The sequence below is a fragment of the Diorhabda carinulata genome, chromosome 6, assembly GCF_026250575.1.
Source record: "Diorhabda carinulata isolate Delta chromosome 6, icDioCari1.1, whole genome shotgun sequence".
NCBI lineage: Eukaryota > Metazoa > Arthropoda > Insecta > Coleoptera > Chrysomelidae > Diorhabda > Diorhabda carinulata.
Window position 1 is genome coordinate 22,841,454 of NC_079465.1, and position 23,395 is coordinate 22,864,848.

A 23,395-nucleotide genomic window follows, 5' to 3' on the forward strand; every position below is an offset into this window, starting at 1 on the left:
ACACGATTCCAACAATAAGAACAATAGTAAAACTCGCCCTCTACGTTACGTTAAAACGAATCGTTTTTGCGTTTCTATAACAACTTCCAAAATCAAAACAAAACACTCTCTTGACAGTTAGGTCTTATCAAGTGTCGGAGCGTGTGGTGTGATGACACACTTTCGATTGGTAAGTTCATCTTTATTGAATAAAATTGTCTCAAATTAAAAAATTTTCTTCTAAACGGAAATATACTTGCGTACATAAAAATTGACCCACTGTAAACTTTTAACTTTAACCATATATTTTTTTTTATTATTCATCAAATAAAACGTTGTTTAAAACACAATTTAATATGTTTCGATTATCAATTTATCATCTTCAGAGACTGAAGTTAGCTATTTTTTCTTGTGGGATGTTAAGCCCCTACTATAACAATAAGCTCTGGGATCGAGTTTGGGATAGGAAGTCTAAATCGAATTCTCCATAAAAGGTCTATCGTATTTAGGTCGGGACTGTATACTGGCCACTCGATAACCCGAAATACGCAATGTAATCTTGCGTATCCCCCCTACGAGTGAACAAATTTCTTCGTGCTAGAAATTACACTCCAGATCACGTATCCAATACGTAAATCGCTCTCTAAGTATCCGATTGCTATATACAATGATCCAATGCTCAATTCAGATGATCCTGTGCGAAACGCAGTCGTGTTTGTCGATGAACTGGATTAAGTTTTGAACCAATCGCGAAAAAATATACAGTTAAAGTCAAAAGTTTCCTTTTTATTTGATGTATTATTTGATATTTCAATCTGATATATTCGACCATGACCCAACAATCGACCCAGTTTTAAAAAGTGACCAATTTCCACTGAAAACTCAATCACGCGGTCACGTTTACCGGAAACATTTTCACGATACAATTTATATATACACGGTGTTTGAAAAACAACTGGGATATCGATAAAAACAAGGATTGGGATCATTAGGATAATAAATGATTAGTTATAGATTTGTACGAAAACATATTAATGAATAAATAGAGAAAGTGGTAAAGAAACATTTAGGAAAAGAAGAAAAACGATCAAAAAAACATGGTAAAAGAAGAAATCTTAACATGATGTGAAAATAAAAGGAAAAGCAAGCGTCAAAAAAAATAAAATAAAACAAATAAGGAAACAAGAAGGTATCCAATTGAAAACATATGAAAGAATTGGAAATAAAAACGAAGAATTTGTAGTAGACGAAAATCATTTAAAAGAAAACTCCAAACCGGCTCCAAAAGAAGCGAAAACTATCTGCAGGCAAGGTCATGCATCCTATTCGTCAGATTTAGCCCCCTCGGATCATTTTCTGTTATCAGATTTGAAAAAATGACTCGGTGATCAAAGATTTTCCTCTAATGAAGGGTATGGAACTAATTGAACATCTCTGGTAAAAGTATGGAGCTAAAATTTTCTTTGTACTTCTGAGACCATCCTGGTACACCAAGAACGCTTTACACAAACGAAATTCGTGAATTTTACTTCAAAAAAATAAAAATCTTAGCTCAAAACACGAACTATGAAAATTTATTGACCAGAAAAATGTTTTCTGCGATTGACAGACAAGATATAGAAAATCTAAGTCAAATTTACTATAAATTGATTGGTTTATTTCATTCTACCTCGTATAAAACTGTGAAAAGAGAAAAATATGCATGGGAAAATAAACAATACACAAAAAGGAAATCAACAAGCGAAGATTTCTTCAGTTCCCAACTTGGCCATTAATAGCTGACGAAAAGGCTTCAATAACTGGACTTAGAAGACTAAAAGATAATAAAAATTGTTGGATGTCGAGTTTGGATGTATTCACTTCCCAATAAAACACGTACCTTCAGTTGAAAATCCTTCTTGAATTGTGGTAAAGAAGCGTGGATCTTATGATTTTTCAGTTGGACAGCGTCTTCGACTCGTTTTTTCACTTCCAGAAGGTTTTTTTTTGAAAAATAAGATCAATAGTCATAATCAATAATTCTAATTTGTAAATATTAAATTTTAATTCATGATTCACAGTACTACAAGGAATCAGTTTTGTCTACTTTTAGGATGATCCTCGTATAATAAGGATTTATAACGAACAGACGATTCGGTTGTAGACAACATCGCGTGAAACGTCTTCTCTACTTTCACTATAATTGACGCTTATTTCGTAGTGACACGAAACACTTTTCAATTCTAGTAATTTCGGTTTTTATTACACTTCTTTCTATTTGATTTCTTGTAGTACTGTCAATCATGAATTAAAATTAAATATTTACAAATTAGAATTTATATTGATCTCAATTTTTTAAAACAAAAACCTTCTGGAAGTCGAAGACGCTGTCCAACTGAAAGATCATAAGATCCACGCTTTTTTACCACAATTCAAGAAGGATTTGCAATTGAAGGTACGTGTTTTATTGGGAAGTGAATACATCCAAACTCGACAGAAATTTTCATTATTTTTTAGTCTTCTAAGTCCAGTTATTCAAGCCTTTTCGTCAGCTATTAATGGCCGTGTTGATTCACATTTCTTGTGTTGAAAAATCTTCGACCAACGAGTCTGGGAACAAAAAATAATCCGAGGGTGTTAAATTTAGCAAATACGTTGCGTGAAGTAACAATTCAAACTTTAATTCGTTAATTTTGGCCTTTGCAATACCAGATGTTTGTGCTGGTGCATTGTCTTGATCAAACAACACTTTCTTCTTAGCCAAATATCGACATCATGACCTTGCTTGCAGAAAAAAAGGTTTTTGTCTTCTTTGAACCTAGTCCTCCCTCTTCAGTCCATTTGGTCGACCACTACGATGCTGGTCTTCACTATTGATAGCTGCGAAACATGCTGAATGGTGTTTTTCAAGCAACTACCGCCATCTCTAGGTCAGGCTAGATATTTCTGGGACGATCCAATCATCGTATAGATTGAAAGACAATTCCTCCAGATAAAAAATAATAATTTTAATGTAAAATATTTTCCTTTGTAGTATTATCGAACTACGGGATCATAATTAGAAAAAAAAAACAATGGAGGTGTTGGAAAATTTCGAGAACGGGGTGTCGGAAACGACGCTGTTGTATATTTGGTTGAATAGCGCCGCGACGGCAGTATGAGTCCTTCGAAAGGTAAACTTGGGACAGTATCAAACAAGAATCGACGCTTGCGAGATCGTCGTCGAGGTAAACAGCGTCGCCCGCGATACGTCGCAGGCGTTTCGACGCTAATGTATGCCGCACAACAAGGAGATGTCGATGTCGTTAGAAAAATTATTGGGGTTGAGGTTAGTATATCAACGAATTTACATATTCGATTTTTTAATTCAAATTCATTTATACTTATATAAAATAAGGCTTCTAATTGTTGATAATTGATAAATAACCTCAAAATTTACGAGAAAAAACCGAAAAATATTAGAAGAAACACGTTTTTTGTTTTTTTTTCGATTTTTCACATTTCTGAGTTTCCTACGTCGATTTTTCCTATTGGGCAGTTGATAAAAGTACCTCGTAGTTATCAAACGTTTTTTTATGAATAAATTTTTTTTCATAACCTCAAAATTTACAAGAAAATGAAGAAAATATTTTTGCATCGTGTTCAAATTTTTGACAGAAGTCGAATGATGTATAATTATTGACAGGAATAGTTTTGATCTGTCAAATAGGAGCGGAAAATTAGAAAAATTTATCATCGTACTTATCGTAAATCAAAATTTTAACAAAAAGTTTTTTTTCCACGAATATAAATATCTGAAGTTTATAATTGAGAATTATTAAAAAAAACTTTGTTTTTCGTTATTTTTCTAAAGATTTTCAATTTTTTTCCAAAATATTGTAGTTTTTTTTCAATTTTTCACATTCTTATCAAAAATTGACATTTTCTGAGCTTTCTATGTCGATTTTTCCTAAAGGGCATTTAATAAAAGTACCTCGTAGTTATCAATTGTCTCCTTATCAATCAATTTTTTTTCATAACTTCAAAATTTATAAAAAAATGCAGAAAATACTTACGCAGTGTTTTCAAATTTTGACAGAAGTCAAATGATGGATGACAATTGACAGGAATAGTTTTGATCTGTCAAATAGGAGCGGGAAATTAGAAAAATTTATCATCCCACTTATCGTAAATCAAAATTTTAACAAAAAGTTTTTTGTTTAATTGAAAATTATTAAAAAAAACTTTTTTTTTTCGTTATTTTTCTAAAGATCTTCAATTTTTTTCCAAAATATTGTAGTTTTTTTTCAATTTTTTACATTCTTATCAAAAATTGACATTTTCTGAGCTTTCTATGTCGATTTTTCCTAAAGGGCATTTAATAAAAGTACCTCGTAGTTATCAATTGTCTCCTTATCAATCAATTTTTTTTCATAACTTCAAAATTTATAAAAAAATGCAGAAAATACTTACGCAGTGTTTTCAAATTTTGACAGAAGTCAAATGATGGATGACAATTGACAGGAATAGTTTTGATCTGTCAAATAGGAGCGGGAAATTAGAAAAATTTATCATCCCACTTATCGTAAATCAAAATTTTAACAAAAAGTTTTTTGTTTAATTGAAAATTATTAAAAAAAACTTTTTTTTTCGTTATTTTTCTAAAGATCTTCAATTTTTTTCCAAAATATTGTAGTTTTTTTTCAATTTTTTACATTCTTATCAAAAATTGACATTTTTTGAGCTTTCTATGTCGATTTTTCCTAATGGGCATTTAATAAAAATACCTCGTAGTTATCAATTGTCTCCTTATCAATCAATTTTTTTTTCATAACCTAAAAATTTATAAAAAAATTCAGAAAATACTTACGCAGTGTTTTTAATTTTTGACAGAAGTCGAATGATATATGACAATTGACAGGAATAGTTTTGATCTGTCAAATAGGAGCGGGAAATTAGAAAAATTTATCATCCCACTTATCGTAAATCAAAATTTTAACAAAAAGTTTTTTGTTTAATTGAAAATTATTAAAAAAAACTTTTTTTTTCGTTATTTTTCTAAAGATCTTCAATTTTTTTCCAAAATATTGTAGTTTTTTTTCAATTTTTTACATTCTTATCAAAAATTGACATTTTCTGAGCTTTCTATGTCGATTTTTCCTAATGGGCATTTAATAAAAATACCTCGTAGTTATCAATTGTCTCCTTATCAATCAATTTTTTTTTCATAACCTAAAAATTTATAAAAAAATTCAGAAAATACTTACGCAGTGTTTTTAATTTTTGACAGAAGTCGAATGATATATGACAATTGACAGGAATAGTTTTGATCTGTCAAATAGGAGCGGGAAATTAGAAAAATTTATCATCCCACTTATCGTAAATCAAAATTTTAACAAAAAGTTTTTTGTTTAATTGAAAATTATTAAAAAAAACTTTTTTTTTTCGTTATTTTTCTAAAGATCTTCAATTTTTTTCCAAAATATTGTAGTTTTTTTTCAATTTTTTACATTCTTATCAAAAATTGACATTTTCTGAGCTTTCTATGTCGATTTTTCCTAATGGGCATTTAATAAAAATACCTCGTAGTTATCAATTGTCTCCTTATCAATCAATTTTTTTTTCATAACCTAAAAATTTATAAAAAAATTCAGAAAATACTCACGCAGTGTTTTTAATTTTTGACAGAAGTCGAATGATATATGACAATTGACAGGAATAGTTTTGATCTGTCAAATAGGAGCGGGAAATTAGAAAAATCGTACTTATTATCAATCAAAATTTGAATATTTTTTGTCGAAAATATTGTAGTGTCTTTCTTCTTTCAATTACCTATATCGATTATTTCCATCGTAATATGTCAAAAATGAATCTTTATTTTCAGAAATTGAATAAATTTTCTAAGCTATATGTAGAATGCACCTCGTAGTTAATATCCCTTCCTTCAGTTTCTTAATTTTAAAATCAAAATTTAAATAATAGCTGATAAAGTTAAAACGATAAAAAAAATAGTTAAAAAGTAAAAAATACCGTAAAGAATTGGCGAAATCAATTATACTAAGATTTAAGCCAAAATTTCCATTTTTTTAGAACATGTTTTTCAAAATTCCTTTATTTTTATTCTATTATTTTATATTTTCTAAAATTTCCATCTTCCCGCCACAATATATTTTCCTTAAAGTCGTTGAACTCACCCTCTCAACTATACTGATACGAGGTGGATTCCACCCTAATTACTTTTTCTATTGTCATAGCAACTTTCGAAGTTTGGATTGATTTAGCAGCACAACCGATTTTTTTATCAGTTTACGTCTAAAGTTCGTTAAATCGTGAGATTTGTTAAATAAAAAAATGAAATTAGTGAATGGATTTTCAAAATTCGAAGGTAAATTAAAAACATTAAAAAACGCTCATCTTTACATATTTCTACAATTTTCGATTGTACTATTTTTAAGACCACCCTGTTAAGGAACATAGTCAACATCCTAAGATTTTAATGACATAATTTGACAGTTTTAATTTAAGCGACATATTTAGGTGTACCTAAATTTGCGTGCATTTAAATAGACAAAGTTTTGATTTCAACTATTTTTTTATTAAATTATTCATCAGAAAAATCAAGAAATATGCTGTTTGAAAGGTAATTTAATCTCAATAGTGTCCAGGTGTGTTAGTTTAGACCACAAAAAGTTATTTCTTCAAACGATAATCGACTTGGTCAACTCGATATTACCCTAGCAGTAATTTAAAAATATGGTAAGCGTTCTGAGGAAACTGGATCCTTTCATAGACGACCAGGAACAGGTAGGAAGCGATTCGTAACCGTCAACAACATTAAGACATCGCCACGACAGCTCTTACTGTCCCAATAATCAGTGGACACTAAGACGAAGATCCACAACATTGGCACAAAATCATCTGAATTTGACATTGGACTAATGAGCATCTGTTCTATTCTGAGATGAGACCAGAATACACCTTCATGGTAGGGTCCGAAAAAGAAAAATCTTCCGAACACTTAGAGAGCGATTTACATATTGTTCGAGGTGCTATGGAGGTGGTTCTTGTGAAATAACATCTGCCAGCTCGGCTACGTTTGGTTAGCTTATTAGTTAAAGCATGATTTCAGCACGAAATGCAAGCTTGGCGATTCTAGTTTTGTCATACGATCAACCCGCTTACCTATAAATAATGATAATATCTCAGTTGTAGTTAATCTTTTACAGAGCTCTTCACTTTTTCAACGAGATCGTACCGGTAAAACTGCTCTGCATTATACTAGTACCAGTAGTAGTCGTTGCGCTTCACAAGCAGCGGATCTCATGGTCATGGCTGCTCCCGAATTGGTAGATGGTAGGGACGAGGATGGGTTTACGCCGCTACATCTAGCGGTAATTGCCGGTAACATGCAATTAGTTACTTTTCTTTTAGCTAACAGGGCCGATGTCAATGCCGTCGATAATGAAAAACACACCGTTGTTCATTGGGCTGCCGGTAAGTGTTTTGGTCAAAGATTTTGGTGGTTATCACTTTTCGTTCTTTAAAAATTGAATAATTTGTAAGAGGGCTGTTTGAAAAATTCTCCTGGATACACCAAAATGTTCATTCGAATGTTCTTTTGATCCAAAAGGGGCCGAACACGCGCGGATCATAATTTTTCAGTTAGAAAATAGCAGATTTGTTTTTTTGATATCCCGATATCTTCTTCCATTTCTATGAACTTAATTTGACTGTCATCCAGTAATTTGATGATTATTTCGATGATATTGATGCAGTTCATGGTAGTCAAGAATGTTCGTCGTCAGTCAAATTGATACAGTCGAGGAAATGAAGTACAAAACTTGGAATTTTCTGAGCAGTGAGTTTCATTGCTTCAATGCATTTTGAACAGTGCATTTCAAATTGTTAAAAAAGGAAAAAATCCCACGCACATCCCCCCAAAACCTGATCTGCAGATGGAACGGTTTTTGGCTTCTTTGAACCTGGTCCTCCCTCTTTAGTCCATTTTTTTCGTTGTTATTTTGTTAAAAATGGAAAAAATTCGGAAATTATTGCCGGAAATGAGTTTTTGGCTCCATATTTTGGCCATTGCAATAACGGATGCGGGAGCTGGTCTTCATAAAACAACAAGATATTCAATAGATATTATCCCACGCGCATCCTCTCCAAAAAAACGACGCCCAGACCTGTCCAGCAGATGGAACGGTCTTTGCCTTCTTTGAATCTGGTCCTCCCTTTTCAGTCCATTTTTTTGGTAGTTATTTTGTTAGGGGTATGAAGTAATGGATCCACATTTCATCCAAAGTTATGAAACATTGTCAACCACTCGATGGAAACATCTTCACGACGATGTTTTTGTTCCATTATGAGCAAAAGCGGCACCCATCTTGCGAATGGCTTTGTCATGTCCAAATTTTGAGTTAATATGCGATGTAAATCTCTTTTTGGAATGCCTACTATGTCTGCTAGGTCGCTGAATCATCCAGTGGATTTTCGTCAACATTTCTGGAGTCGTCCCCTCATTCGACCACTGCGATGCTAGTCCTGTACGGCCTTTTTATTTTGATTGAGCTAAGGCCTTTCAAATGAAAATATTGGTGACGAATTTTTTCATGTTTTCTAATCAATATTGATGGCAAATATCAAACAACGGGGCGTCTCCAAACTTAAAACAGATTGTGGAATTTTTTAGGAAAATTTCGCCATCTCTAGGTCAGGCTAAGTACTTCTGGAACCTGGTATCTCGTGATATTTGTCCTTTGAAAACTCCTTGAGTACATTTTCCGCCAATTTCATAACGAATTTTCAAGGGATTTCGATAGACGACGTAGATGTCGTCCATCTTGAGCACTAGGTACCTGGTGCATGCTTTTGTCGTCAACGATACAGAAAATCCTCGAATAGTAATCTCATTGCATTGCAATGCATTTTTCAAAATATTTTTTACATCTACAGGAATCCAATTTTCATTTCTTATTCATAAATTTTGTTTGTTTTTCAAAAACAAACATTTTCAAAGAATCCCATTCATACAATTTACAAATAGAAACTCAGGTTCCGGAATTTAGGAATTTTTCGAACAACCCTCGTAAAATATAATTTTACGAAATTTATCAATAAAGACGTTTTAGAAAATTCTACTCGATCTGGGGTTCGAACAGCTAAAATATGATTATAAAACTGAAAATATATTTTCCAAACTTAATGTCAGGGTCAAAAAATTGAGTAATATACATTTTTCAGTGCATTGCAAATACCTGGGGTGTGCGGAACTAATTAAAGGTCATTTCGACAATAATTTTGCATGTTACCAAGTTCAAATTTGCATACAAATAGATTTATAATGGGGAGTATAAAAATGTTTGCTTAAAATTTCAAGTATCGACAACAAATTAATCCTTTTCGTGATTATTTGATAAAAAAAAACGAAATTACGAACGAAATTCATTTGAATAATTAAAAATAAGTAGGAAAATGTTCATTTTCCAAGTATAACATACAAAATCGATTGAAGACGTTAAATCCTGTATAACGCCATTGCAGTTATCCTTGATAACGTCCGGTCGAGTTTACTTTGATTATTAAACTAGTACATTGAATCACAAAATACAGGGTGATTTATTGAGAATGCCCAATCCTTGGCTTGTGTCGCTATTAGACAGTTTGTGTAGAAGCAAAAATTGGATTATAATAAGAATAAGTAATACATTAGTATATAAGTATTAGTATAACAAGTGTAATTGTTATTTATCAAATAATGCGTAGGCATACGATTTTTCCAATAATGAGATGCGCGATATGATTTGTGTGTTTGCTCAGTCAAATTATAGTTGTCCAGCTGCGGCTCGAAGATATTCACAATCGAAGGCAACCCAATTACAAACTGTACCAAATCTTTACAACTGCTTAGGTGAAACGGGGTCTTTACGCTCTAAAACTGAGCACGGTGCTACAAAAAAAAATCACTGCCGATGAAGAAGATCAAATTTTAATTTGTGTTACGGAGAATCCAGATATCAGTACTCGCCGATTAAGTCTGCAAACAGGCAAATCATCTATTTTTAGAATACTGAAGAGGGAAAAATTGCATCGATATCATTACACTCGTGTTCAGAATTTATTACCTCAAGATTTACCTAAGCGTCTACAATTTGCCCATTTTTTGCAAGATAAACAAAATGTTAACCCAGATTTTCTGGATACAATTTTACTGATGAGGCAACATTTACCAGACGAGGAATATTTCATTATAAAAATAATCATTTGTGGGATTCTGAAAAAATCAAATGCTATGAGGGAAACACATTTTTAGCACGAGTTTAAGGGGTTAACATTTGGTGTGGTGTAATATGTGGGTATTTAATAGGTCCTTTTGAACTGCCAACCAATTTAAATGGACCTCTTTATTTAGATTTTCTTCTAGAACATTTACACGAATTACTAGAGGATATACCTCTCGCTTTAAGACAAAATATGTGGTTTTTGCACGACGGAGCACCACCACATTATTCTTTACAAGTTCGTCAATACTTAAACGAACAGTTTCTGTATCGATGGATTGGTCTTGGAAGTTAGTTTGCTCGGCCACCAAGAGGCCCTGATTTAAATCCTTTGGATTTTTCAATTTGGTCGCAAATGAAGGCATTAGTTTACAAAGAAAAAATTACTTCTCTTCCACAACTACGACGTAAAATATTAGAAGAAGCTGCGGATGTAATTGAAAATTTTTAGATTTAGATTTAGATTTTTACGAAAGCAGATCATATAGTGTATTGAAGTAAATTGTGGTGGGCATTTTTAGCATTTGCTTTCAAGTTTTTTATTTTTGTTTGCTAATTTGTTATTGTTTAATATTTAAGGAATAATAAAATTTTCTTATGAAAAAATTAAAATTTATTGAACTTTTCAGAAGACGAATTAAAGAATCAAAAAAGAGTAACTTTTTTTTTGTAGAATTTAACGCTTTTGAATATTTTTTTATTATTTCAGTTGTAAGTTTAGCCCAAAAAAAACTTTACTTTAATTTAATTAACACAAACACGTGTAACTAGCGCCCTCTATTAGCAATGTTAAATTAGAGTACAAATTATGATTCCTCATGCCAAAAAACGTAAAATCGCCAATTTTTTTGCGAAAATCAAAATTTAAATTTAAACTTTGAACACCCCGTATCTCGGAAACTAGCAATATTTGCATAAGAAAACGTGTTGAGCATAATCATCATATTTTGAGGTCTAGAATCTACAGTTCAGAGATTGGACATTCTTAATGTATCACCCTGTATATATCGTGCTTTTTTAGTTAATTATCAGGCAAATTTTGATACCATTTCGTTTTTTTTATGATTGAAACAACTAACTTATTCAAAAAAATATTTTATTCGGTACAAATATATGTTGTTTGACCAATTCACTATGTTTAACTTTTAAAAATAATCGAACAGCAAAGATTTTGCATGTTAAAGTACGTTTATAAGGACTACAGTCACTTTAAATATAAATATTTATTGTTGGTACGAGGTCTGACTAAAAATAATCAGACAGATATACGAGGATGGTCACATAAATACCTAGCCTGACCTAGAGATGGCGGTAGTTGCTTTATTAGAAACTACCACACCACGTTGTTTAGTATTTACTCGGCACCCATCAAGCTTTAGCCCAATCAATATAGAAGCTGATTTAGATTACTCTGGGTAAGACAACCCGTACAGGACCAGCATCGCAGTGGTCGATTAAATGTAGTGACGACTCCAGAAATGTTGAAGAAAATCCACTGGTTGATCGTCGATTGAAAGAGGGCGAGCTAGCAGACATTTCACATCGCATATTAACTGAAAAAAACAGCGTATTGAAGATGTTTCCATCGATTGTTTCACGGAACGAAACAAAATAATAATAAAAAAAATGGACTGAAGAGGAAGGACTAGGTCCAAAGAAGGCAAATACTGTTCTATCTGCAGGCAAAGTCATGGCGTCGGTTTTTTCGGATGATTAACTTTTGAATAGCTACCTCGTGCACCCTATTCGCTAGATTTAACCTCCTCGGATTACTTTCTGGTCACAAACTTGAAAAAAAACGGCTCGATGGTCGTAGTATATGGGGCTAAAAGAAGATTTTAGTGTTTTCTTTGTCCTCTTTGCACCATCCATCGACTCCATAAGATAATTTTTATTCTGGTGAAAAGAAAAACGTTGAAGGGTGTATATCAGGCGAATAGGGTGGCTGTGGTTGTTATATTTGAAGCTAAAAATATTTATGGATAGAGTAAGTTGTCAGACCTCGTAATTTTACTTTTGATATTTGTAGTTTGTGGGGAAACGGCTGCACTAAGGGCAGTACTAGCTGCAGGAGCGCGCGTTTCAACTCCAGACGTCCATGGGGGGTATCCTCTACATTACGCTGCTCAAATGTGTGGGGGAGTAAGTAGAAAAAAAATCATACTATTTAGAGCAGGGGTCGACAAACTTTTAATATGTCTACGTGAAATTTTTAACAAATTTAAAACGGAAACATTCAGTTTGATCATCGTTCCTAAGTTTCTCGCTACGGCTTCTCTAGTTTTTTCTGTGAGAACCAAATTTCACACTCTATGTATATTGATTGATTCATTTTAAGCATCTGCAGGGCACCTCGTTGTTGATGAACCACGTCTACCCGTCGAGTAGGTCTTACAAAAACTGCTCCAGTTGGATAGTTGAGTCAGATCGTCGAGTTTTCTTCTATGATTTAAGCTTCTGATCAACTCTGGATCGCTTTTAATTAGAATTACTTTCTTCTGGATTGAGTCCAGTATCCCCAAGCATATGCGTGCGAGCCGATATCCGAATGTGCGAGCTAAGGACGAATCTGGGCCTTGTACAGGATTAGATTTTTATATAGGACCAAATCTTGAGCTGCAGTATCAGCCTGGGTCTTATCTTGTTAGTCCAGTTAAATTTTTTTCTATTATTCAAGCTTATGATCAATTCTGGATCGCTTTTAATTCGAATTACTATCTTCTGGATTGAGTCCAGTATCCCCAAGCATATGCGTGCGAGCCGATATCCGAATGTGCGAGCTAAGGACGAATCTGGGCCTTGTACAGGATTAGATTTTTATATAGGACCAAATCTTGAGCTGCAGTATCAGCCTGGGTCTTATCTTGTTAGTCCAGTTAAATTTTTTTCTATTATTCAAGCTTATGATCAATTCTGGATCGCTTTTAATTCGAATTACTATCGTCTGGATTGAGTCCAGTATCCCCAAGCATATGCGTGCGAGCCGATATCCGAATGTGCGAGCTATTGACGAATCTGGGCCTTGTACAGGATTAGATTTTTATATAGGACCAAATCTTGAGCTGCAGTATCAGCCTGGGTCTTATCTTGTTAGTCCAGTTAAATTTTTTTCTATTATTCAAGCTTATGATCAATTCTGGATCGCTTTTAATTCGAATTACTATCTTCTGGATTGAGTCCAGTATCCCCAAGCATATGCGTGCGAGCCGATATCCGAATGTGCGAGCTAAGGACGAATCTGGGCCTTGTACAGGATTAGATTTTTATATAGGACCAAATCTTGAGCTGCAGTATCAGCCTGGGTCTTATCTTGTTAGTCCAGTTAAATTTTTTTCTATTATTCAAGCTTATGATCAATTCTGGATCGCTTTTAATTCGAATTACTATCTTCTGGATTGAGTCCAGTATCCCCAAGCATATGCGTGCGAGCCGATATCCGAATGTGTGAGCTAAGGACGAATCTGGGCCTTGTACAGGATTAGATTTTTATATAGGACCAAATCTTGAGCTGCAGTATCAGCCTGGGTCTTATCTTGTTAGTCCAGTTAAATTTTTTTCTACTATTCAAGCTTATGATCAATTCTGGATCGCTTTTAATTCGAATTACTATCTTCTGGATTGAGTCCAGTATCCCCAAGCATATGCGTGCGAGCCGAGCTCCGAATGTGTGAGCTGTGGACGAATCTGGGCCTTGTACAGGATTAGAAGCTTAGATAGGACCAAATCCTGAGCTACAGTATCAGCCTGGGTCTCAGCAACGAAATTTCAGTTTGTTCCTTAGCAGGAAAATTTTTGGTTACGAAGGAGATGTTGAAAATGCGATGCGACGATTTTTTTGTTGATTATGTGTTTGCTGACCCCTGATCTGACGTATAGACTTTAAAATTGTCTTCGATATTCAGGATCGCGATTCAAATTTGGGTATGCAAGTGCTCCAAACCCTTCTTTCGCACCCGGAGATAAAAGTCTCCGAAACGGACGTCGATAAAAGACAACCGCTGTTATGGGCCGCTAGCGCCGGTTCCTCTAGAGCCGTACTAGCTTTAATTAGAGCTGGAGCTAATGTGGAAGCTAGCGATAAAGATGGTCTAACTGCTTTACATTGTGCAGCCTCGAGAGGTCATACCGATTGTATGGATACCTTGTTAACTTTATGCGGAGCTTCGGTGGATGTTATAGACACTAATGGTTGTACCGCTTTACATTACGCCGTTACTTTGGGTAAGAAAATCCTTTAATAAAAAGGATGAAATCGAGGAATTGATAATTACAGGACACGCGGATGCTACGGCTCTTCTTTTAGCTCACGGAGCCGATCCTAATCGACAAGATCGGAAAGGTAGAAGCCCAGCGCATTGCGGTTGCGCCAAAGGACAATTCGAAACTGTTAAATTAATTGGTGAGGTAGGATACGTTAAAAAAAATCGAAGGATTCCGAATTTTTTTTTATAGGTGTACATGGGGCTAATTTATGGTTAAGGAACGCGAGAGGTGATTTACCTCTTCACGACGCAGCTGGTAACGGTAGAAGAGAATTGGTTAAGTGGCTTCTGGAGATGAGACCTAGTCAAGTAAACGCCAGAAATAATGACGGTAGATGTCCGTTACATATGGCGGCGCTTAACGATAACGCCGACATGTGTAAGGTAAATCAATCATCAATAAAAAATAATCATAAAAAATCTCGTCCTTATCAGTTAAAAATTGAACCAGATGCAATTGAAGGTCTTTTATGAAAGTTTAACTATTCTTGGTCTTGAATTATCATTGTGGAAGGAAATTTGATAATTCTGTTCATTTTTCTTCGATTTCTTTATCCAGTTTCATTGATAGTTCACAGTAAACATCAAAATTGATCGTTTGGAATCACCTCAAAACACTCGACAATTTTGTAATCCCACCAAAGCTTCCGACGTGGTTTGTGCTGGTTCATAGTGTTTGCTCCATGGTCGTTTTCGAATTAATTAACCATCTTTCAACTCCAGCGATGATTCTTTTCAAGAAATGATCCGTTCCAAGTCGCTTAAGGTGGAAATTTTGAATGCTTGTGTTCAATTCGTGAGGTTTTTGATATCTCGAACAGTTACATGACGATCCTCTTCAAATGTGTCTTTGATTTGGTCACCAGGACCACCAGAACGTTACTTATCTTTGAGGGAAGAGTCTCCAGAATGGAATTTTTCGTACCAATTGGTGAATATTCAATACAAACCTTAGAAACAGATTTCAACTGTTCTATAGAGTAATGGGAGGTTTAAGTAATGGTTCTATGAGTTCGAAATGTACCCAGAAGCCTAATAATCATTACGGGACAAATGAATTGATCAGTATTAAACTGATCATTATTCCTTAACAGCAATTATAGAAATAAAAAAGACTTTTCATAATATTGTATTGTACAATAGGAAAATTTGCAAATATACTTTTAATTTCGTAATTTTTTCGGTATTTATAACATTCGAGGGTCACTCAATTGATTTCTACGGTCTTTTTTTAACCCTGTCGGACGTTTTGCATACAATATTGAGATGGATATCTTGCCAAGGTTGAAGCTCACGTGAGGTACGCGTTTACCGTTTGAGAGCTTTCCACTTTCACAAATATTTAATATTTATTTTAGTAACGGTTTATACAGGATGGTAAATTGAAAATACCATCTTTTAAAACTTATATACAAGTGGTAGTAATTTTCTACGATTGACCTAGAGATGGCGGTGGTTGCTTGAAAAATATCACTGTATTAAAAAGTACACAATTTATTTCAAGTTCGAAATCGTCTCTATAACTTCATCCCGTTGTAAACAACTTCGTTTAAGTCCAAGTTTTCATCTATTTCTAATTTCTTCGTCATATAAATCAGATCCTCTGCATCCTGTGCTATTACTATGACCTCTAGAAGTCCTTTAATTGAGATATTTCGTACTGCATCATAAGCTTTCTTTAAATCGATAAATGCTACGTGTTTTTAACCTTTTTCTTTTCGAGGAGTTGTTGAATTGCGTAGATAATAAACTTTGTGTATATAAACTCTGTATATTTAACCAATAGACAGTATCAAAATCGCTTTTCACCAATTAGATTTCCAGTTAGATCGATCCCCCGTTGTAGACGATCACGAATCATGTAAAGAGCGTGCAGAATGCATTTTGAGTAGAATTTCTGCCCCAAATTATACAATTGAGGCGTTAAACTGTTGTCTGTGTATGTACTCTGTATATTTAACCAATAGACAGGATCTAAATCGCTCTATTATAGTACATTATTATTAATTTCCAATCGTCTTGAAGAACTCAACAGTTTCGGAAAGTTTCTATAGCTTTTCACCAATTAGATCCCCAGTTAGATCACGCCCCAGTTGTAGACGACCACGATTCATGTAAAGAGCGCGCAGAATACGTTTTGAGTAAAAAATTTTGTCCACGAATCATGTAAAGAGCGTGCAGAATACGTTTTGAGTAAAACTTGTGTCCACGAATCATGTAAAGAGCGTGCAGAATACGTTTTGAGTGAAACTTGTGTCCACGAATCATGTAAAGAGCGCGTAGAATACGTTTTGAGTGAAACTTGTGTCCACGAATCATGTAAAGAGCGTGTAGAATACGTTTTTAGTCCACGAATCATGTAAAGAGCGTGCAAAAAACGTTTTGAGTAGAACTTGTGACCACGAATCATGTAAAGAGCGTGTAGAATACTTTTTAGTAAAACTTTTGTCCACGAATCATGTAAAGACCGTGCAGAATACGTTTTGAGTAAAACTTGTGTCCACGAATCATGTAAAGAGCGAGCAGAATACGTTTAGAGTAGAACTTCAGTCCCAAATTATACAATTAAGGCGTCCAACTTGTCATCAAATAACTGGGACAACCAGAATTCTAAAGCTCACCCTATATATATAATAATTATTGATAAAATCGTATCGATTTTTCTTTAGGTAGGTAAAATGCGCAATTGAAATCATCCACCCTCTCTAATTTCCCTTACAACACGCAATGTTAAGATCACAAACTGATTTTCTTCATGAATCATGATCTACGAAAGGTTTTGATTAGAATTTTTTCATCGATTCGTAACGCGCGTGCGTTCCAATTAAGTTTACGTTTAGACGTCCGACCTACATAGATTTCTAAATTGGGAAATTTGAACCAGTCATATGTAAACTTTTACATTGTTCGTTTCAAAGTGCAGTAGTGAAAAAAAAAAATAAATAAATAAATCAATGGTATCATTTTTGTATCTTAAATTTGATTGTAGCTATAAATAACGTACGTCGAATTCTTCTTTTTTCCTTCAAATTACGCGGCCTCGAATGATATACGAGTTTAATCGTTGATACGAGGGTGTTTCAAAAAGATTCCTCATTCGGAATTGCTTTCGAATTGTATATCTCTTTGAATAAATAAATAATAGTCGCATGGTAACAAATCTGGTCTATAAGGAGGGTGTTTCAATATTTTTCAACCAAATTCGTTCGACGTTGCCATTTCAAAACCAGTTGTAGGCGGTTTTACCATGTTTTTTGGATGATTACTAATACTGCCCAATTACAGCTCGTTTTTTAGTGAAAAAATCAAACGAAATTACTTCTTTTATATAATTATTGATAATTTAACCTTTGTTTTAACTGGCGCGTCTTCTTCTTTCTTCCTACACTCCATAAAAGCGCAATTTTTGTCAAAATAAAGTGGATTATCCAAGTTTCTTACTCTTTATACCGTTGTAGGAAACGGGTGTAAATTTCTGTACTCCAAATTCAGTCTTGATACTTTTTTGGCTGAAGCTTTGTTATAACCCACAGTTTTTCTTCAGCAAATAATACGGCGCGGTTTTGATTGTCCCTTATAGACACTTTCGAGCTTGTATTCAAAAATAACGACTTATATTTGAACCACCCTCGTAATTGAGCAAAATTTTTTGAAAAAATATATAAATGAAGATTTTTTTTTCACTATACAGTCGTCAAAAAATAAAAATATCACTAAACGAACAAAAATCGAAGACGCTATGACGTATTTTCAAGAAAGAGTTAACGATGCAACTGGTTCAATAAGAACTAGCGTTAGTAATAACATTATTATAACCAGTAATGTAATAAACGATCTATTATTCATTTTTTTCGAATCGATAAAATGTTTTAATCATTTCAGATTCTATTAGACAATGGCGCTCAAGTAAATCCAGTTCTTCGTACTTCGAAAAATGTTTTTATGACACCACTAGATTGCGCTCTTCAACGAGGCTACAGATCCACTGCCAAATATTTGCAACTCCAAGGAGGAGTACCGGCTAGTAGACTCAACGACCCCAAACAAAGTAATAGTGCCTTAAATTTCCATATCAGAGACGACGTTACATTCTACGGAGACGTTTCTTCGGAAAGCGAAAAAGAAATTAAAAAAACCGTTAAAAAGAAAAAAGTTTCGATGTCTAGTAGCGAAATATCGGAAAGAGAAAAATCTACTAAAAGTAGAATCGATTATAGTAACGAAATAACTATTAACGGTAAAACTGAAGTGAAAATTTCGGAAAATAAGGAAATTATATTCGATAAAGAGTCAGTTCAAACTCAAACATCGGCCAAACTTAGAGAAAATTCTAAACGAGATAAATCAGCACAATCTTCTTTAAACAAAGAACCGATGATCAGTATATCAAGTCAAGCTACCGTCTCGAAGATAGATCACAGCACTTGTACTACTACCGAAGAAATTAATCAACAATCTACCAGTGAAGAAAATGAAGAAACTAAAAAAGATATTTTGGTAGAAGCTGCCATACATCCCCAACCAAAATCAATACCAGATGATATTATTAACGATATTAATGAAGAAAATGTTAATGTTATAGAAAAGGTACAAGATGATATCGATGTTGTAGTCGAAAAAGAAAAATTAACAAAAAATATTGAAAATCTAAACGAAATATCGAATTACGAAAAAATAGAAGACGAAACTCAACCAGATTTAGGAGATTTTGTACAAATAACTGATAAAAAAGAAATAGAAATTGAAGAAGAAGCTAAAAAGATCGGTACTATGGAAAATATTCCAAACGAAGTTAACAAAACTGAAAATAATACAAAAGAAATAGCAAAAACTACAGATGAAATTAAAACTGATTCAATCGAAGACAAAACTCAACCAGAATTAGAAGATTTTGAACAAATAATTGATAAAAAAGAAATAGAAATTGAAGAAGAAGCTAAAAATATCGATACTATTGAAAATATTCCAATCGAAGTTAACAAAACTGAAAATTATGATACAGAAGAAATACCAAAAACTACAGTCGAAGTTACAAATGATAAAATTGAAAATTTAAATACCGAACCATCAAAAAATGAAGTAAAGGATGAGAGTGTTAAACAAAATAAAGAAAATTTCAGCGATATAAAAATTAAACGAAACAAAGAAAATGAAGAATCGAGTTCGTCGGACGACGATGAATTCTCGTCTAAATCTCATAAGAGTTTTCGTGTTTTGCGAGACGAGGAATCAAACTATTCAACTGCAAACAAAACGAGATCAAAATCACTCGATAAAAAATCGAAAAAAGACAAATTAAAAAGTAAAATACCGACTCCACTATTCAAAAGTACGTTATCTAAAAGCGATAGACATTTAAACGAGTTTTACAAAGAAACTAATTTAGATACGAGAATTCCGTCGTTGCCGAACATTCGAGATGAGAGAAATACGATACGAGAACATGTTAGATGCGATTCCAACATGTCGGCGCCGATGCTCACTTCGATTTTAAGCGATAAAGATAAAGATAGTTTATCCGAAATGGAAGACGAGATCGGTACGAAAACGAAACGATTCGTTAAGAAGAGATCCAGAAATCGCGAAGCGAGAAGCGCCGGAAGCGATTACGAAAGTAGTAATTTGATAGATTCCGGTTTCGAACCGAGTCCGAGGAGTACTAGAACCACGAAATGGAAAAATATGTCCGATAGGGGCGTCAATATGGCATCCGTTACACAAAATATTCAAACGAATATAAGAAGGTGAAAATATATTACGAAACGTTGTATATTCTCATACCTTTAGATTGTTTAACGACCCTTCGACTATCCATAACCATTTTTTTTCCAGTTCCCTCCATCACCAACTCGATCTTCCTCCTTTTGTTCACTAGTATCCATTTCAAATCTGTTTTCATCTGATTCTAGCTTTTCATCATCGTTTTTACCTCAGTTTCCGGTTCAAGTTGTTCATTAAGGTCTCGGCTATGTCAGGTTTGCTTTTGTTTTTGTTTTTATCAAGTTTTCTTTCTCCAATACGTCTATTTCTTCTTCTTATCCTTATCAATCGTTTCTATTGTATTCTCCGTTTGATTTATCGTCATTTTCACGTATGTGTCTCAATCATCTTAATTTTATTTGTTTTATTTTCTGTATCACATTTTCTGTTTCTTTTATGTCTTTTTCTAATATTTATTATTTCACAATCTGTCTCTATCTCAGTCTGAGTTGTAATCTTGGTTTTCTCTTCCATCTTACGTCTATTCTACCATCATTCTTATCTTCTATTTCTACTTACTATCTACGTCCTAATCATCTTCATCTTTAACACTTTCTTTCTCTTTAACACTTCTTCTTTGTCTTCTATTATCCTTATTCTTGTTCAATCCTTTTCTGTCTTAGTCAAACATCGCAAGTTCAGTATTTTTCTTACATTTTACGTCCATTCTACCATCATTCTTATCTTCTGTTTCTGTTCTCTATCTACGTCCTAATTATCCTCATTTTTAATACTTTCTCTCCCTTTAACACTTCTTTTATCCTTATTCTTGTCAAATCTGTTTCTGTCTTAGTCAAACATCTCAACTTCAGTCTTTTTCTCACATTTTACGTCCATTCTACCATCATTCTTATCTTCTGTTTCTTCTTTATAACTACGTCCTAATCATCTTCATCTTTAACACTTTTTTCCCTTTAACACTTCTTCTTTGTCTTCTATTATCCTTATTCTTGTCAAATCCGTTTCTGTCTCATTCAAACATCGCAATTCCAGTCTTCTTCTTACATTTTACGTCCTCTCTACCTTCAACCCTTCTTCTTTTTCTTTTTTTAGATACCATCTCGAAAGGAAGATATTTCAGCAACTACTCGAACTAAAACGTCACCAGATCCGAGCCGGTCAACACAACGAAGCCGTTTTAGTCAAAAGAGCCGTAGAAGCTTATCACAAATCTTGCGCTTCGACTGTAGGCGTCGGCCGTTATACAACCGAAGATTACACATTCAAAAGCTTCGAAAAATTCTTATACGAAGCTCTGAGGAAATTACAGAAAAACGGCGCCGAATATATGCGCGGTCTTCCCGCCAATCCCTTGTTATGTACCAAAAGTACCAATCGATGTATGCACGCCGCGCACGCGTACACCGGCGTTCCTTGCGCGGCTTATCGTAAGTACATCATCAATTTCTATCGTCTCACGTCGATTTCGTTTGTTTTTTTTCTTTTTCAAATTTCAGTACCGAAAATGGATCATCACTCGATACCGAAAATTGGTTTCGATTCAGTGGATTGTAAACCGGGTACCGGCCGGTTTTTACCGACAATTAACCCTAAAAAAACGGTAACTTTGGAATTAACCCACGGGACTGATAAACAAGTTATTTCTTTACCTACCAATAAACTTGATCAAAACAAAAGGTACTACGTCACTTTTACCGTTAAAGGACACGAAGCAATCTCCGATGATAGTAATAATGATAAGAAAAAAGTATCGGCTCATAAACATTCGAAAAGCGATTAAAATCGACTGTATTACGTAATAATCGATTTGTGGTAAGTATCTTAAACTGTGTCGTAAATCTAACTTTTGACAACTATAATTTTACGTTCTGTGCAGCTAACTAGAAGTTCTGTGTCGATTGATGTCGTGTTCCGTCCTACAATGTATCATCGTATTAGTCGTTTCGAAACTTCGGCCATATTGTCTCGTATTCAAGAGCTTTTTTCGTTTTTGTTGTTTTCGAATTTTAAAAGTGTTTGAAGTTGTTGTTTACTTTCGCACAACACTGTATATTAGTGTAACGGGGTGTAACAAAAAAGTAGGTGATAAATTGAACCACACTTTCTGCCGTTGCAACGGACATGAATCTCTTTGAGTAAATGTGCACAAAAGAAAGTGCACAGCTCTCGAAAGATCAATTTTGAATTGAAAATTTTAAAAGTTTTTTTATAGCAGTATCTGCAAAAGAACAGTGAAGAAATTGATAACTTTGAGTCTTCCCCAAACCTTCATAAAGGGTTTCCGTTTTCCAGAATACATATTTTTCAACGTTTTCAATTGGTTTCTGATGAAATTTAATTGAAATTTCATTGATTCGATGCCTTTTGCTTGATGTCTTCGATTATCTCACCTAAAGACACTTCTTCTACAACAAAAGTCTTCAAAATAGTCATTGGGGTTGAGATCTGGTCTTCTAGATATCCAAGACGTTAAGTTTCTTACGAAATCTAATTGAAATTCTTCGATTATTTCTATTAATTTGCTTCATCTAGTTTCATCTAATTTCTATAGTTCCCAATTTAAATTTTCCAAGTGTTTTCCTTCTAAAAACACGTGGTTTAGTTAAAGATCTATCTTTTTATTACACCCTGTATATTGATAATGAATTGTACGTTGAAAAGGAGTTTATTTATTTGAACATTGATATAATGTATATATTTTAAATTTTCGTTAAGAATTTCGTTGTTATTTTTCTATATTTATTACGTTGGCAACTTTCCTGATTGAAACACCCTGTATATAATTATATCTATACAGATTTGGACTCTTGTTGTTTATTTTATCAGTAAAGCTGCCAGCTGTGGTTATCTAAATTACGAGGGTGCCTGGAAAGTATCCGACTTAATAATAATAATTATAAACTTAGTTCTAGCCTTTTTTAAAATTATTTCTCTACCTAGTAAAAAGAAAAAGTCTATGGGGGATAGATAAGGCTAACCAATTCGAAATTTAATGGAGACTAGAAAATTTTGAGTTAAAAAAAATATGAAACATCCAAATATAAAAAAAAATTAAAAAAGTTGTGGTCGGAAAACTTTACAGACAAACCTTGTATTTCGGAATACGTTTTATTTGAATTGGATTGGATTAATTCCAACAAAATTTTAATAAAACATTATATTTCATTAATGGACTTTTTTTCACTTAAATCTGCT

The 23,395-nt window shown here is 33.6% G+C and overlaps 1 protein-coding gene across 7 annotated transcripts; it reads left to right on the forward strand.

Moving 5' to 3' along the window:
• Positions 1 to 121: 121 nt before the first annotated feature.
• On the forward strand, positions 122 to 23,369 carry LOC130895607 (ankyrin repeat, PH and SEC7 domain containing protein secG). Of its 7 annotated transcripts, none has more exons than XM_057803005.1 (11): positions 122 to 169; positions 2,993 to 3,286; positions 7,164 to 7,431; positions 12,247 to 12,359; positions 14,120 to 14,438; positions 14,491 to 14,616; positions 14,670 to 14,863; positions 18,362 to 20,223; positions 21,293 to 21,627; positions 21,697 to 22,012; positions 22,077 to 23,369. In XM_057803005.1, exons 2-10 carry the CDS (start codon positions 3,116 to 3,118, stop codon positions 21,978 to 21,980), a joined length of 3,672 nt encoding a protein of 1,223 aa, XP_057658988.1. In that variant the 5' UTR covers positions 122 to 169; positions 2,993 to 3,115; the 3' UTR covers positions 21,981 to 22,012; positions 22,077 to 23,369. The 7 variants fall into 7 exon arrangements, with proteins under 7 accessions (XP_057658988.1, XP_057658989.1, XP_057658990.1 ...); XM_057803006.1 differs by having other exon boundaries at positions 7,164 to 7,338; XM_057803007.1 differs by lacking the exons at positions 122 to 169; positions 2,993 to 3,286 and adding an exon at positions 6,208 to 6,322.
• The last annotated feature ends 26 nt before the right edge of the window (positions 23,370 to 23,395 follow it).